Source organism: Trachinotus anak, unplaced genomic scaffold, assembly GCF_046630095.1.
Source record: "Trachinotus anak isolate AG129_WGS33_773 ecotype Australia unplaced genomic scaffold, CSIRO_AGI_Tana_v1 ptg000028l, whole genome shotgun sequence".
Lineage (NCBI taxonomy): Eukaryota > Metazoa > Chordata > Actinopteri > Carangiformes > Carangidae > Trachinotus > Trachinotus anak.
Window position 1 is genome coordinate 20,696,687 of NW_027273879.1, and position 15,814 is coordinate 20,712,500.

The following is a 15,814-nucleotide window of genomic DNA, read 5'->3' on the forward strand; positions in this document are numbered from 1 at the left end:
CATGGGATTTTAATTAGATTTTATTTAATATATTTAAGCATAGAATTTACTGAATAATATTTTTTAAAAACCACACAAACAAAAAACACAAATTCATTCTGTAAAACTTGACCAGTCTGACAGGTTGTCTGGCTCCTGGTTGGCTCCTTCACACCATCTCTAACAAAGAGAAGTCAATAAGTTATTGTCATAATCTATATAAGAACAGGCTGTTTATAAATTATAATCGTGACATAACTTTAAGAGTTATCAGTAAGTGCTTTATTGAATACATCCTTTTACTACAGAGCCCCCAGATCATGGGCAGTAATGACTCATTTACCACTTCAGCTGTCTGTGGGGCCATCCCAACAGTGTGCTCCACTACAAGTCAAAGTTCTGCATGAAAAACCCCATATTAAGTAAAAGTACACAGGCTTAGTATTGGCAGCAAAACTAATGGCAGAAACTATTACAGTGAAATGACTGGTTTGGTCCCTCTGATTGATGAACACACATCCCAGCAGGTTTGAATTTATTCTGTTTTGTATAACGGTCCTCCACTTTATCTGATGTTGCACAACTACAGAGCTGCAATTGTTAATGCAGGGATAGACCGTTACAGAGTCCTGTACTGCTCATCTGTACTGAATAATTTAGCTTTTAAAGTAGCCTGAGATCCAGGAACCAAATGGAGTTTCTTTAACCACATATCCTGCAATTACATGCAGGGTGACATGGAGTATGGAGGAGACCGGACTGGACCATGTGGTCATCGACAGCCAGATGTTGAGGTCCTTGAAGTTCAGCTGCAGTGCTCACTGATGAAGCAGGAAGTGGAGAGAGCGCCATCAGACCCTGATTCATAAGCTGTACAGTGTAAAAGGTTCAAGCTAAATGCAGAAGTGATAGTTAATGATATGTTTATACCAGCTGTGATACCAATGATCATATTTGCCTAACAAATTCACTTGTTATGGTCACAGTGAAATTCAAATCAGTGAGAAATGGCAGGACAGCCAGGGTTTATACTTCACAGCTGTCTTTGGATAAAATTCTCACTGCACTGAACAACATAGTCTTGACCAAACTTCCTGAATTAAGAAAGTTAGGTCTGTTGAAATGTATGAAACCACTTCGAAGGTACGGACATGTCTAATTCCTATGGTTATGTAACAGCCTTGTGCAAGAAACAACTGTCCTGTTGTCAAGATTTCTGCTTTTGAAGCCTTGAGCTCAGACGCTGGAGACAGACACATTCTGAATCAGGCGGCTCAACAACCTGCCGCTGCCTCCTGTTACACAGAAAGACTCGTCTCATGGCAGACATTTTGAGTCCAAAGTCAAAGCAGGAAAAGCACAGGTGTGTCTAATAACACTAACACTGGCTGCATTCCAGTATGCAGAATACCAGAGTGCTGGAACTGGCTCATCTAAATGGAATGCAGCCATTATCATCATGTTATTTTCTTATTTTTGCAAGTCACAATGTCTCAATGAAAAGGTCTATTACTGTTTTGGGTTTTGCACTGGAACAGTTAGGCTGAGTGATTCAGCACGAGAGCATGAGCTATACAATTAGCTATACAATTGTTTAGGTAAATGAAATATACACAATATCCTGTCCTGTTACAGCACGCTTCCCTCCTTCTGTTTTTTCTCCCGTTTCCTCAGGCCCTGCCTACCACAGACGACTGAAGTGAAGCTGGAGTAAAGGGGTCTTTCTCTGACACAAGTGAGCAGCCTACAGACCTGTTGTCTTTTTTGTTTGTTCTGTAGGTTTGGGGGATGGAGGTTATTGCATGTTTTAGGTTAGGCTGGCTCAGGCCCTCTCCATTCCTTTTGTTCCTTTCGGCCAGCCTTTTTTTTTTTTTTTTGTTTAAGTTTTATTGTGTTTTCAGTATCAATCAATTTCTTTACTTGAACTGGGGGTGTGGCGTCCTCTCTATATGTTGTGGAATAATTGTGAGCCAAATTATTCTATTGTGGCTGTAACACCCGTCATTAGTCTCTTTCAAAGATATTGCATTCTTTGTAAAGTCCCGGGAGTTTAAGCAGGTGGAAGCAGGTTGAAGACTTTGGGAAGCTGCTCTGCTCGGCTTTATTCCAGCCCACTCTGAACTGCACACATTTCTCAAGCAGGTTTGGAGAGACTACAACCGGAGAGAAGAAAGTACATCTTTCTGTTAGTGCTTAAAATTATTTTGCAACACCATCAATCATTAATGCACAAACTAAAAGTTCACCACAATCATTTTACTTAATTTGTGTTTTGGGTCATTACCATATCTGAGACCCCCCATCCCTGTCAGCTACATCTCACAGCAGTTCCGCCAGCAGCCTCACACTTGAAGCCATTGCATGCTGTTACTGAGTCTTTATCAACTTCCTCAACCTGTTTCCAGACATATAACCGGTCCATGGTTCCTCTACCCTTCACATATCCACTCTGATGAGGTCTGCTCTCCAGATAATATACTAATCTTTCCATTCTTTCCATTATCTTTCTTATGTGTGACATCAGATATCTAAATATCCTGCAAACCAAAGTTAGCAATACGCTGCAGTCAAGCAAGCCATGTCTGGTGGAACCATGGTCTCATCATCTGCCGGGGCCCCAATGGTTTAGCAACAGTTGTCGAAGGAACGTAAGCAGATTAAGTAGTAATAATATGAAAGTAATGTAATAGCAGTAGTATAAGAACTTTCATAATATAATAATTGTAATTATGATAGTATGTCAAACTTGGCCTAGTTTACAGTTATCAGTATATGTATTTACATAGTATCTGAACTTCTGTAAAGGAACTTTTTGTGAGTTTAACTGTAGTAAAGAAGAAAACGTGCAAAAGGAACGCTGTGAGTTCAGCATCAAACCTCATTTCTTCACTCACCAACAACTGTCTCCAGTGGTGGAAAGCAACCTCTTGTTTTGCTTCTGTTCTACTGGCCCTGGCCTGGTTGGCCCATCTTGTCACTTTCCAATACTGAGTCAGAAGTAGTTGCTCAGGGGACGTTTTATAACCTGTTGTAGTGTAAACACGATGATGAATGAAGCTCTCTGGTAAGTAAACCGCAAACCCAGCAAAACCTACGAAAATCTCCTTTGTGAGCTGGCTTATACACAAGTACCACAGCTAACACAAAGTTAGCTAAATGTAGGTAATACCAGTAAGTAAGGACACTGAGGCCAGGATGCTCTGCTGTTGTCTGGATCAGATTCAAGGTGGAAGCTTGTTTTATCCTTTTCTAGCACAGACTGTAGCTCCATCAGCTCACGACTCCACCTGCTGGTGTTTGTAGTAACTGCACCTCACTTTTACATTACCATACATTTACATTTACTCATGTGGCAGACACTTTTATCCTCTTACAAGTGAAGGACAATAGTAAAGCTACAGTACAGTGGGAACCCTTTGTGTAAGTCTGAGGCACTACATCTGTTTAATAAATGCTGGAACGGCAGGAAGTGCGTCAAAAAGGTTTTTTTTCTACAGATCAGCTGTAATCAAAATTACATTAAAAAAAAACTGAAGGAAGTCACAAATGTCACATGTGCCCACACACTGACAGGAAGTGATGCACAAATGTGCAAAACCTGTTTCATGTGTACAAATGGATCCACAAATGTGTAAATATCACTCACATATGTATTTTTGTAGTGAGACGATTTAAATCCGTGAAATCATTATCATTTTCATGTGAAATTAAAATACATGTTTGAAGAGTAAGTTATGCACACTTGCAAAAGCTCTGTATTGTTCTTTCTCCTCAGTCCACTTGGTTTGCCCCAGCAAGGCTGAGTGAACACACCAGGCCCTTGTCAACAACTCTCATGTGTGAGCCTCCATGACAGTGCTGATCCCAGGATATCACCTCAGAGAGAGAGAGTGATCAGAACTAAAACGACAAAACATGGCAAACAAAAAGATCTCTTTGAAATAAGTCTAACATAAATCATCAATCAACTAAATAGGATCCATCTTTAGCCAATTAACACGTTAAAAAGAAACACTAAACAAGATCAGCTGTGGTATGAAGGGGACAAAAATCCACAAACAAATAGGAGGGAAGAGTCATGTCGCCCACAAAGTGAGAGGAAGTGAGTCACAAATGTGCAAAACCTGTTTCATGTGTACAAATGGATCCATAAAATACATATATACATATATATATATGTGTGTGTGTGTGTGTGTGTGTGTGTGTGTGTATATATATATATATATATATATATATAGTTACATGTGTTGTATGTTTGTGGATAGGGAAAGATGTATGAACTCCCCTTTGTGGGTTACAAATGATAAAGTCCAATAAAAACCTCATTACACACACACACACACACACGGCTTTGCATCATACTGTGTAGCTTCCAAGTCTCACCCCATACTGCCCTTACACTGCCCCTAATGTTCATGTACATATTGCATCTTGTGTACACACTGTGTGACTCTGCCTCAACACTGAGATTGTTTCAAAATGCAAGTGAACAAGTCTGATGTTATATGGATTTAAAACACAGTTCGCAACAGAGCAGAGAAGGAGAGTCAGAGCTCTGCTGACCATCACCCTGCAACTGAAGAACACAACAGACAAAACACAAACAAATTCAGAAAACATCTTCAGTTTGACAACATGTGCTGCAAATCCAAATAAAGTTTGATTGAGGATGAGTTCAGACAGCAGTGTGTCGGCTGTGGGCCGGGGATTATCGACAGCAGGAGCTCACAGATGAATAAATTCCATCACTGTGACTAATTAATTAATATCGCTGAACAAATATGAGCAAAGTTGTTGTGCTGGAGATCCACAGCTATTTAAAACATGGAAGCAGATTTACTCCATGAAAAGACTTTGTTGAACCAAACACACAAACACGCTGCAAAAACTCACAACACAACATTAATGTTTCCAGGAGACACAAAAAAGTGATGAACTCAGCTGAGACACACTTACATGGATTTTCTGAATTTGTGTGTGTTTTGTCTATTAGCATGTGTTTTCTTAAGGTGCAGTGTGTTGGGCGCTCAGGGCTACCGTACCAGAAAGACAGAACACATTACAGCTTTACAGTTTTAAAGTCCTTACATTGGTTGATATCAGTTTCTGTTGCTTTTTAAATTCTTTTACTTGTGTTTAAAGCACTTGGTCTTGCACTGACATGTATGTCTCACATACTTACACTTTATTAACTTTTGGCTTTATTATAACAGCAACTGTGACAGAGAGACAGGAAAGTTAGGGATGATGTGCCTGCCTGAAGCACTTTGAACTGCACTAAGCTGTATGAAAAGTGCTTTACAAATAAAGTTTGATAGATTGATGAGTTCAGACAGCAGTGTGTCAACTGTGGGCCTGGAGTTATCAATAGCAGAAGTTTTTCAGTTCACAGATGAATAAATTCCATCACTGTGACTAATTAATTAATGTCAGTAAAAAAATATGACTGAATAAGTTGTGCTGGAGATCCACAGCTATTTAAAACATGTAAGCAGATTTACTCCATAAAAGGAAATTTCTTTATAAACCACCATCTGGAGCAGGTTGAGGGGTCATGATAAAGTTGTAGTTGTTGTTGTAGTTAGAACAACATTTGTCAAAAGATGGATTCATCAGCCATTAACCAGAAAAACTAAACCTGTGTAGGAAATTCACTGTATCAGTCAGAACAGAACTGCAGCAGGACATAAAACTTTATTTTACCCAACTGGTAAAATAAGAAGAGTTGAGCTGCCTCCTGTTGTTAAATTATCTTTACTGCTGAGAAAGCTGAAATATTGATAGTAAAATTTTGGAACTGAGACTGAGATTAATAATTATTATTAATTAATAATTCTTCACTCCACTGTGTAAAACTGAGATGCTCCACCAGCAGGAGGCAGCAGAGTCAAAGTAACGCTAAACTGAAGCCTTAACAAGAAGTTTTGAGTTAGCACTGGAAACAGTCTGCAGTGTTTTCTTTGTGCCTTTGCTGCCATGGCCTTGGTCACAATCTCTCCATCCTGAGTTACAGCACTGAATAAAGGCCAGAGGTGTTTTTGCAGAACATTATGATGTCACAGTTGACCTTTGATCCTTTGGACATAAAATGTTGTCACTTTATCAGTTTATCCTTATTTATGTGAGTCATAAATAGTGTATGAATTTGTGAGTTGTGTTTTGTGAGGTCACACTGACCTTGACCTTTGACCTTTGACCAACAAATTCGAATCAATTCACCCTCAGGTCCAAGCGAATGCTTGTGACAAATCTAAACAAATTTTCTCAGGGTGGTGTTGAGATATCACATTTAAGAGGCCTAAAGCGTGTTTTGTGAGGTCACTGTGACATTGCATTTTGACCACCAAAATCTAATTAGTTCATCCTTGAGTCCAAGTGAACATGCTCTTTGGTTCCAAATTTGTAGGACTTCTGTAGAGGCGTTACTGAGATATGTCCACGAGACGTATGCACATGTCAACAAACGAACAACCAGGGAACATGATGCTTCCACACCAGCTGTTGCCAAGTAGTGCATTTAGGACTAAAGTTACCCTCCACCTTTTAATATCCCCCTGTAAAACAGGACTGAACCCATTTTATGGTTGTGTAACTTATATGAAAGGCTATTGCAAAAAAGTGTGAAATGTCTTTTAGAGATCTAATATGATAACGTCACTGAGCTCTCCTGCATCGACCTTCTTCCTGATGACAAAATGCAGATGTCAGTGGAGTGGATTTACTAAATTTACTCCTTAATCTTCTATGGAATAAATCTTTCCATGACTTTAGGAAGTGTGTATAAAATCCCACTTGTTGCCTTGTTGACTTGTTGCCTTTGTCCCACCTGTTGCCTTTTTTTAGGAGTGATGGGTGGAATAACTGGAGCACTCTACAGCTGTTTTAGGACCCTGCTCTAATGACTCTCATTATTTGCTACATTATGGAACAAAAGTGTCACCTGAACCTCTGAGACACCTGGCTGCAACCAACTCTTTGATTTTGCCTGTTAATTTCAAATGAACTAGTATTGCATTATCATTGTAGGGTCATGGCACATTTCATGTAGTCTGCATCATCTGCGTCATCATCTTTTTAAATTCACCTATATACAGAGAAAATAAAACTGGTGATTATAGCCACTGTTCAGTTTGTTCTGAATTACATCAATTAAAGCATGAATTGAAAACATGAACTTTTGACATGGTGTCATTTTTTAAATAGGTAGTCCACTCTACTGGACCATTTCACCTATGACCCTTTGGGAAAAAAGCTGCAGTGCATCTTGACGGCAATTAGGATTTACAGCCGTTAAAATTTTAATTTTAATTGTTACAACAAAAACCAACAGTTAACCCAAACAACAAAAGCCCAGGTTGGAACCTGCTGGAGGATCATAGGTAGTGATCAGGCTCACAGGGGTTAGCATGGCAGAGGTACTGGCAGGAGCTTTGGCCATTCAAGGATTTAAAAAACAAGCAGTAAAATCTTAAAATCTGTTTGAAAGCTCTTAGATTGTAATCACTGCAGGACAAAGGACAAGAAACATCTGTGCTATAAGGTTTTAAGGGGGTGCACAAGTGGGTGTCATCTGCGTAGAAATGGAGATAGCTGTCGTGACTATGCATGATTTGCCCCAGTGGGTAAATAAACCATATATACAGTGACCGTGACTTACTAACCTCTGCTGTGGGCTTATTAGAAAATGAGAAATTTGTGAGCCTTTATTTAGGACTTTGCAAACATGGGTAACTGCATAATTTAATGTTTGTTACTCTTTATTAATGACATGTCAATACAGATAATGAGTGACTTGAGTCTCAGCCTCCGTCTGGTTCTGTTCTTCTAATGTTGTGTCTCTGTTTCTCTCCATTCTGACAGCAGTGTACAGTCCTACTTCCTGTAGTACAGTGTTGTCCTAATGAGGCTTCACAGGGTGTAGTAACACACTTTGTACAGTCATCAACCTGTAGTAACTGTTTGCATTAACTTTTAAGTCTCAATTCACTTCCACTGCTGCAGGAAAGCTGTAAATTAACCAACTGAAAAAGGCCTTCTTTCTGGAAAATGTGCATTATTTTTAATGAGGTTTTGGTTAACTGAGCCCTTTTTCTGTTTTTTACATTGGGCAGTTTACCTGCTCACCTCTGTAACCAGTGAAGGTCATTCACTGGTTCACTGGACTGGAGCTGCTTAAATCTAAATAGAAACCTGAAACATGGGGGTGTCCTTAACCTTTTGACCAGTAGTGTACATACAGTGCGTTCAGAGTGTATTCCGGTGAGCATGTGTGTGCCATGTTTGTCCAGGTTCTGATATGTCTACATTCACCCCAACACAAAAACCCGTTTTTCCCTGAAGAGCTATGGAGCAAAAGCCCAGGTGTAAATAATAAAATGAATGACAGCTGAAATCAATTTATCTGCTTCAGTGTCAGTGAGCCAGCATGAGCAGTACCAGGACCCTGCCACGGCTCACTGGACGACCCGAACAGAACCGAGCCACCATAAAAGTTTTCAGTGACATCTGTGTTCTCGCTACTGTGATGAGTTAAAATGACTGAAGGGGAATGGAAATTAGTTCGCGTTAGTTTGAAATGATTGTGAGATGAGCATTTTTCCACCGCCCCTGTCACTGAGGACAACGCACAACTGAACTGAGGTCAACATTACAACGTCTGAAAGTGTTTACTCCAGTCTAAAGACCACCGAGAAAACCTTTAGCAGCATTTGAGGCCCAAAACCACCTGTTGAGAAACAGTTAAACGAGAAACGGTGCCTCTACATGTCCTGGGAGGAATAGTTTCTCAGACTGGGCTGACCTGTGGTGACAAAAGCCGTTCCTAAAGAAAAATAAACTAAAAACTAAAAAAGAAAAACTCAAATATGTTGTGATGGATGCCGTTACAGTTACACCTTCGACGTTTCCCATGAGTAGTGGCTTGGGTGCAGGCCTTCAGTACTGGGGACCCGGTCTTTCTTTACGCAACCTTGGCTTGTGGTGGGATTCCCCCCCGGCTTAGACGTGGACATCTGCCGGAAGGAGGCCAGCCACAGTGGGGATGTGCAGCTTGGTGTCAGGCTTTGTGCAGCAGCACGAAGCCACAGGGCAGGCCTGCACGCAACCGCCGGCCAGGGGCTCAACAGTCTGTCAACAGGATTGCGCACACCCTGTACCTCTATTCTCATGATAACCCTGACCCCAGCACTGCAACTCCAAGCTGACGGGGACATGATTCTACCCTCAACACTAAATCCCAATCACAGACTGTAGTAAAACATGGCTGCAGCCCCTGTGATGTCACCCACAGGGAGACTGGAGCCGGGGTCTTCCATTCATCACCATCTTTCACCTAATGTGCACTGAACTAGTCGATCAAGCTTTATTTCAGTCTTGAGGTTAAAATAAATAATAATAAAACCTGAAGTCTTTACACAGACACAGAACAATCAGTGTCATACAGAGGTTAGAGCAGTAACTGAAAACATGCAGGAGTGTAAACAGACAACTATTAGTTTTACATGTACATACATGCTTCATACACACCGTGTATGTACTTTATACATTTAAATGCATGCATGCACATTTACGTTCATACACAGGTATATTACATAATTACACACATGCTAATATAACCTGCAATGCCTTCATGTTTTCAGTTGTTACTGATGTTTATGTGATCTAATGTCTCAGATGAAACTGTTGACTCTTCATTGTGTGAGGCCTCCGTCTGGTTCTGTTCCTCTAATGTTGTGGCTCATGGTGTTGCTGCAGGATGAAGCTGTGACCAACCAGTCTGTCGTCCTCTGTTACTGGTCTGTTTCTCACTATTCTGACAGCAGAGTACAGTCCTACTTCCTGTAGTACAGTGTTGTCCTAATGAGGCTTCACAGGGTCTAGTTACGCAGTTTCTACAGACAGAGGGTTTGTCACAAATCATCGACCTTGTTTGCTTTAACTTTCAAGTCTTAATTCACTTCCACTGCTGCAGGAAAGCTGTAAATTAACCAACTGAAAAATGCCTGTTTTCTAAAATAAATATTTACATTATTTTTTAAAGAGTTTTTGGTGATTAAACCCTATTCTTGATTTTTTTAAAACTTAGGAAGTTTACCTGCTTACCTTTGTACCAGCTAAGGTCATTCACTGGACTGAAACTCCTCAAATTGAAATAAAAAGAGGAAAAATGGGGGTGTTCTAAACCTTTTGACCAGCAGTGTAGATACAGTGCGTTCAGAAAGTATTTAGACCCATAGGACTGCACTCTTCTGGACATGAACTCAGATATTGTATATACACACATATTTTATATATATATATATATATATATATATGTACAGTATATGTGCATATATCTACCAGAGGTCTGGGTGTTTGAGGGTTCTGCACAGTATCTTAGCTGTTCCTAGGAGGATTTTAGTATCTTCCACTCTCCCAGTTTAGGGGTCACAGTCCCTCCTTTCCACTGGGACCACTTTGGACCGTCCACATCTGTTCCAGTTGCTCCTTCAGCCCCTGGTACTGTGGATCAGGAAGTAGGGTGGGTTGTCCAATAATCAGGTTTTTAGGGCTACTTTTATCCAAGGGCTGTTTTTGTCTTTAAGGTTGTCAGTTTACTCTCTGCTATCATGACTTGTGTTGGTCCTGTAGATTTTCCTTCCACTTTGCTATGAACTGTGAATTACAAAGAGACATCAAAGAAACTTTCAAATCTTTCAGATTTGGCAAAACCAGACCCCCTTTCCCTTTTGCGTTACTTTTTATTTCATTCTTGTTTTTTCACTCATCCAGCTGTGTTAGGACAACTTCTCCCATTCAGTTATTTTCAATGGTAGGGAGTGGAGAAGGTACAAGACGTGAGCATCCATCTTAATAGACTCAATCTTTGAGGAGGGGCTAAGTAATGGTGGGTAATTTAACCTTCAAATATCTGACTGAACCTTGATGCTGAAGAAAATAATAGTAAACAGTTCATGTGTTGTGTATGTATGTTACACACCTGGGTCACAGAAGAGCCTGCGCTGACGTCCATCTTTAAAATATACTAATATACTACTACTGCAAACAAGACCAGTGTTAGCCAGCTAGTGCAGAGTAGTATATAGCTAAAGTTGGCTGATTGAAACTAGGTGGGCGTATTTCAGCAACCAGGCTTCCTTCAGCCCACCTCAGCTGCCCCTGCCCAGATGGCAACGGGGAGAGCCACCGTCCACGTCCATTTTTATTTACAGTCTATGCTAACACGAGAGGGTGTAAATGTAGAAAGTTCTGATGTAATTTATAACAGTAGCTTTGATTTATTGAAAAATGTGGTAATTGTATAGATGGTGTTTTTTTGTGTTGTAGTGTTTTTTCTGTTACTACCTCAGGGTGGTAATCATCAAATCCACCAATTCAACAATTTAAAATCCAAAACTCGGGCCTGTGGACATCGTTCACATGGAGGGAAAAACCAAGTTGTTTAATGATTTCATGCAGACACCTCTGGTGTTAATCAGTGTTATGAACACAGTAGTACATTTCTACTAAAGTAAAAAAGCAATAAACTCTCTGAAGCATCACTCATTCACACAACTTTATGGACGTTTCAAAGGCTCTTGGATTGGTTGGTTAGTCAGGGAAGCTGTGTCCGATGCTTGGTTAATTCACTTGGTTTCTCCAAATGCTTTAGTGATAGTTGACATAACCAGCTTTACACTTGAACATTTAAGTCACTGGCCAAAACAGCAGCTAGGATCAACCCTAATGTCCTGTGGTCAAACAGTCTCCTGGATACTGTACAGGTTAATGTGTTGATGTGTACAGTGCCACCCATAAATATGTTGGAAGCAGTGGAACAGGAGCGGAGCTGCAGACAGAACTGTCTCTGTATGGAGCGTCGTCTCACTCCCCCTTGTAGTGGGGACGCCTCTTCTCCTTGAACGCAGCCAAACCCTCCAATCGATCTTTCGTTGGTATCACCTTAAAGACAATACACACGTGTCAGTACTGAAGAAGATGCACCGCTTCATTTATTTTTATTTCTTCATTTCGCCATAAACCACTTTCCTGGGGAAGACCCTGCATGGAGAGTTGCTTCACAAATTTTGTCCACTCATTTTAGTTTGTTGATGGTGGATTAGATATAAAAAAGACGCACAGGGCTTCCAGCAGGAAAGTTGTTCGTCTCAGCAGCTGGACTAAATAATTGTGAAGTGAATGGTTTGAATTCTCACCTGGGCGTAGCATGCCTCTTCAATGGCCAGACCTGTGGATAAATCCACCTGAAAGAGAAGTGGCATCTCTTAATAAATGCTCACAACACAAATAAAAATGATTTTCTCCTCAGACCTGATTTCTCATTAATAATGTTTCTGCAGCACAGCATGAAGGATATACAGCCTGAATGCAAATGTATATAAATTCTCAAACAGATAAGATTTTTATCAGAAGAGCTTCATCAGCATCTCAACACACAACAGCTTTTATCTCAGTATAAAACTTTTCATTAAACCAGCTCATCTGTGGGAGCAAGTGATGGAGGTCAAAGGTTTCATTTGCACAGCTGTTAAGGGAAAGAGCCAAAACCAAGTTCTCACCTTTAAACACTTTAAAGTACCAAATACATTGAATACCAAAATAATAATAATAAACAACAATAATAATAAATAGCAAATTAAAAACCATGAATCACATACTGGACATCAGTCACCAGTCACCACAGCATAAATAAAAGGTTGTTGGTTTTGAAGGTTGGGGCTGGAGCGGGGGCCGGAGCCGGGGCCCACAGTGATCATTAATCATGGCCTAACAATGGAAGAAGCAGGAAGAAATGAAGGGCCAAACGTGAAATATGGCCTCTGTAGCACATCAGGCACATTTTAGAGTATCACATCTACACAAGAAAGAATAATACGTGTAAAGTCTATTTACTGTACAAAGCCCTTCAGCGAATCCAAAAAGCCCTTAGAAAATTTTTTTCATGATGAAACTAGAATCACCACCTCACCGTTGTTTCCCTCCACCAACCAGTCAAGTTACAAGAACTATGGTCACAACCTCCTTCCTGAATTACAGTGTTGAATAATAAGTGTTTTTGGAGGGCATTACAATGTCACAGTGAAGTTGACCTTTGACCTTTTATATATATAAAATGTCATCATTTCATTACACATATTTGAATTAAATCGTGTCATAATTAGTGTATGAATTTGTGAGTTATGGTCAAAAACGTGTTTTGTGAGTTCACAGTGACCTTTGACCACCAAAATCCAATCAGTTCATCCTTGACTCCAAAATGGATGTCTGGGCTAAATTTGAAGAAGTTCCCTAAAGGGGTCACGTTCATGAGAATGAGACGGATGTACAGACGCGTGTATGTACGAACCGACAGACAACAGAACATCACCAGCATTAAAAACAAAAAAAAAACCAACTGTTTTTGATGAGATGTTTCAGAGTCTGTAGGATCAATCACTGCATTAGAAGCTTTACTGTGAATTTTTCTGACTGTGTTAATTAACAGGAATGCACTGTTGTACCTTGAGATGTGAATATGTTCAGGCCTCACAGCTCATGTGTGAATATGATTGTGATATGATGAACTTGTGTTGATCAAATGCATACTGTGTGCAGTACAGTGCATATTACAGTACATCATGTCAACTTTGCTGCTGTGGCTGCAACATCACTGGAACAAGAGCTGCTGCTGATTTGATGGGACAGTGTGGCACTAACGTACCAGTCACTGTCCTGCTCGTCTACTACAACCTGCAAATGACTGCCGACCCCCAGCAGAGCCCGGGGTGAAGAGGACACAGTGTAAAAGACCGTAAAAGCTGCACTGCACTGAATCCAAGACTCACCTCGATCCCCTGGTTGATTGCGAGTTTTGCCATCCTGATTGCAATGGGGCCCTGTGGAGTCAGAAGTTGGAGCATGACTCATCTTTTTACAGGTTCAAGAGCTTCAGAAATTGCTGTGTATGATATAAACTGTTATTGTATATTCTTCTGAATCAGTACAATATAATGATGCAATTGGTCCTGGCATAAAATCATGTTGAACTAATTCACCTTTTTGTTCCTCCCTCAGTGTCTAAACTTCCTTGATACAGAGGTCAGAGCTGTTACCTGAGGGTTGATCTCGCGGGCGAGCTGCAGAGCCTGCAGGTAGGCGGCGTCTCCACTCTTATTCTGCTCCACAGAATTACTGACGAGGCCCAGACGATACGCTTCTGTTCCATCCACCACCCGGGCAGCAAAGATGAGCTCCTTAGCAAGAGAGACGCCGATCACCCTGGGGAGACGCTGTGTGCCACCTGCACAGGAGAGATCACACACCTGGATGGAACATGGCCTGATAACACAGGTCTCCGGTCTACTCCGACAATCATAGAAAAGGTAAGAGGCAGAAAGTGGTTGTCATATTCAAGTATAAGCACAAAGCAGTTAAAGAAGCTGCAAACGCTGACAGGGAGCCAGGTGTGCCAGCAGAGAAAACTCCTTTAAACAGAGTGAAATGTGGATTTGTGTAACAGAAATTGAAACCAGGTATCACGAAATAAAGAAATCCAGTCTTACCTGCTCCAGGAATAATTGCAAGTTTGGTCTCCACTAGTCCCATTTTCGCAGTATTTGCTGGAGAGATCAAAGAGCACTATTTACACATAAATACTTTACTGACACTACTAGTAAACGTATTATAAAATACAAATAAAATAATTAATACATGGCTGTAATAATCACCCTTCTACTAATACTGAAACAATTTGAAGTGACTCTCTATGTACAGATGGACAGTGAGTGCACAGCTGTGGCAGCGGCGGCTCGATCTGTGGCCCCGACATCAGCTGGTGAACTTCAGTCTTTGAAAGAGGGTTCCCTGTATTTCAGGAGCTTCAGTCACAAAGATGCTCGACCAGTTGGTGTTTGAATAGGAAGTGACGTCTGCATTTAGATCTATGGGAACGACGCCAGTAAACAGGGTCGGACATTTGATGACTGGTGCTCATGGATTCATGGGGTATGTAGGACAAACGGAGGAGCAGCTCCTCCTCAGGTGACAGAGGATGTCAACTGCTGTATCTCAAATTGTGGTCTCCCATACTCACACTCATACATGTTGAGTGTCAAACGATGGACACTTCTCACCCCCAACGGTCGCCATCTTGCCTACGTACAGGAAGGGGAGGGGACGACCAACGTATTTTGAAACTTGTGAAAACGACGGCAGAGAAAGGAGGACACATCGTTAGCACCTATAATTCCTGTGTCACATGACACAGGGAGCAAACAGGAAAGTAAAAGTTCATTTTCAAGTCAAGTGAGCAAAGCACCTGGCCGAGGGGCGCCATCGCAGTCACATGTGATCGTCATGTCCTGTGAGTGCACAATGGCGATGTTTGATTCAGGCCACCACTACACACCACTGAGTATACTGTGTACACAGTGTACATGTGAGTGTACCGACAGAAGTATCTGATTTGTGAGGTGATCAGTGTCAGCAGGAACAGACTGTCTACAGTTGCACACAGCTGCGGTGGAGCAGTGCAGTAACCAGAGGCTCTGGTCTACAGAGAGGTGGAGGAGAGGGATCTGGGGAGGTGAGTCGTCCTTCACCATGTTTGCCGAGTGGGCGGATCATGTGAGGTGAGCACCAAGAGAACGGTACGGGCCTGAATGCTTGACCCCCCCACAGTGAGGGGATCCCTTTTGCTGAGATGGTTCGGGTCGACTTGTCCCCTTAGAGGGAGGGGTCACTGCACATCAATAATTCAAAGCTGTTCTGAGCTATCACCTTTGTCTTATGATGAAACATGTCTATCCTGATGGGAGGGGTCTCTTCCAGGATGACAATGCCCCCATCCACAGGGGAC

At 41.3% G+C, this 15,814-nt stretch overlaps 1 protein-coding gene across 2 annotated transcripts in view; it reads right to left on the reverse strand.

Annotated features, from left to right (window-relative positions):
• Nucleotides 1-11,392: 11,392 nt before the first annotated feature.
• Nucleotides 11,393-15,814, reverse strand: part of auh (AU RNA binding protein/enoyl-CoA hydratase) — a 13,097-nt gene continuing 8,675 nt past the window's right edge. For both annotated transcript variants that reach the window (XM_071465563.1, XM_071465564.1), the window contains exons 6-10: nt 14,520-14,576; nt 14,070-14,257; nt 13,803-13,853; nt 12,174-12,221; nt 11,393-11,919 (exon numbers count right to left, since the gene is read on the reverse strand). In XM_071465563.1, the coding sequence (XP_071321664.1) occupies nt 11,842-11,919; nt 12,174-12,221; nt 13,803-13,853; nt 14,070-14,257; nt 14,520-14,576 (422 nt within the window). In that variant the 3' untranslated portion in view covers nt 11,393-11,841. The remainder of the gene's footprint in view (nt 11,920-12,173; nt 12,222-13,802; nt 13,854-14,069; nt 14,258-14,519; nt 14,577-15,814) is intronic.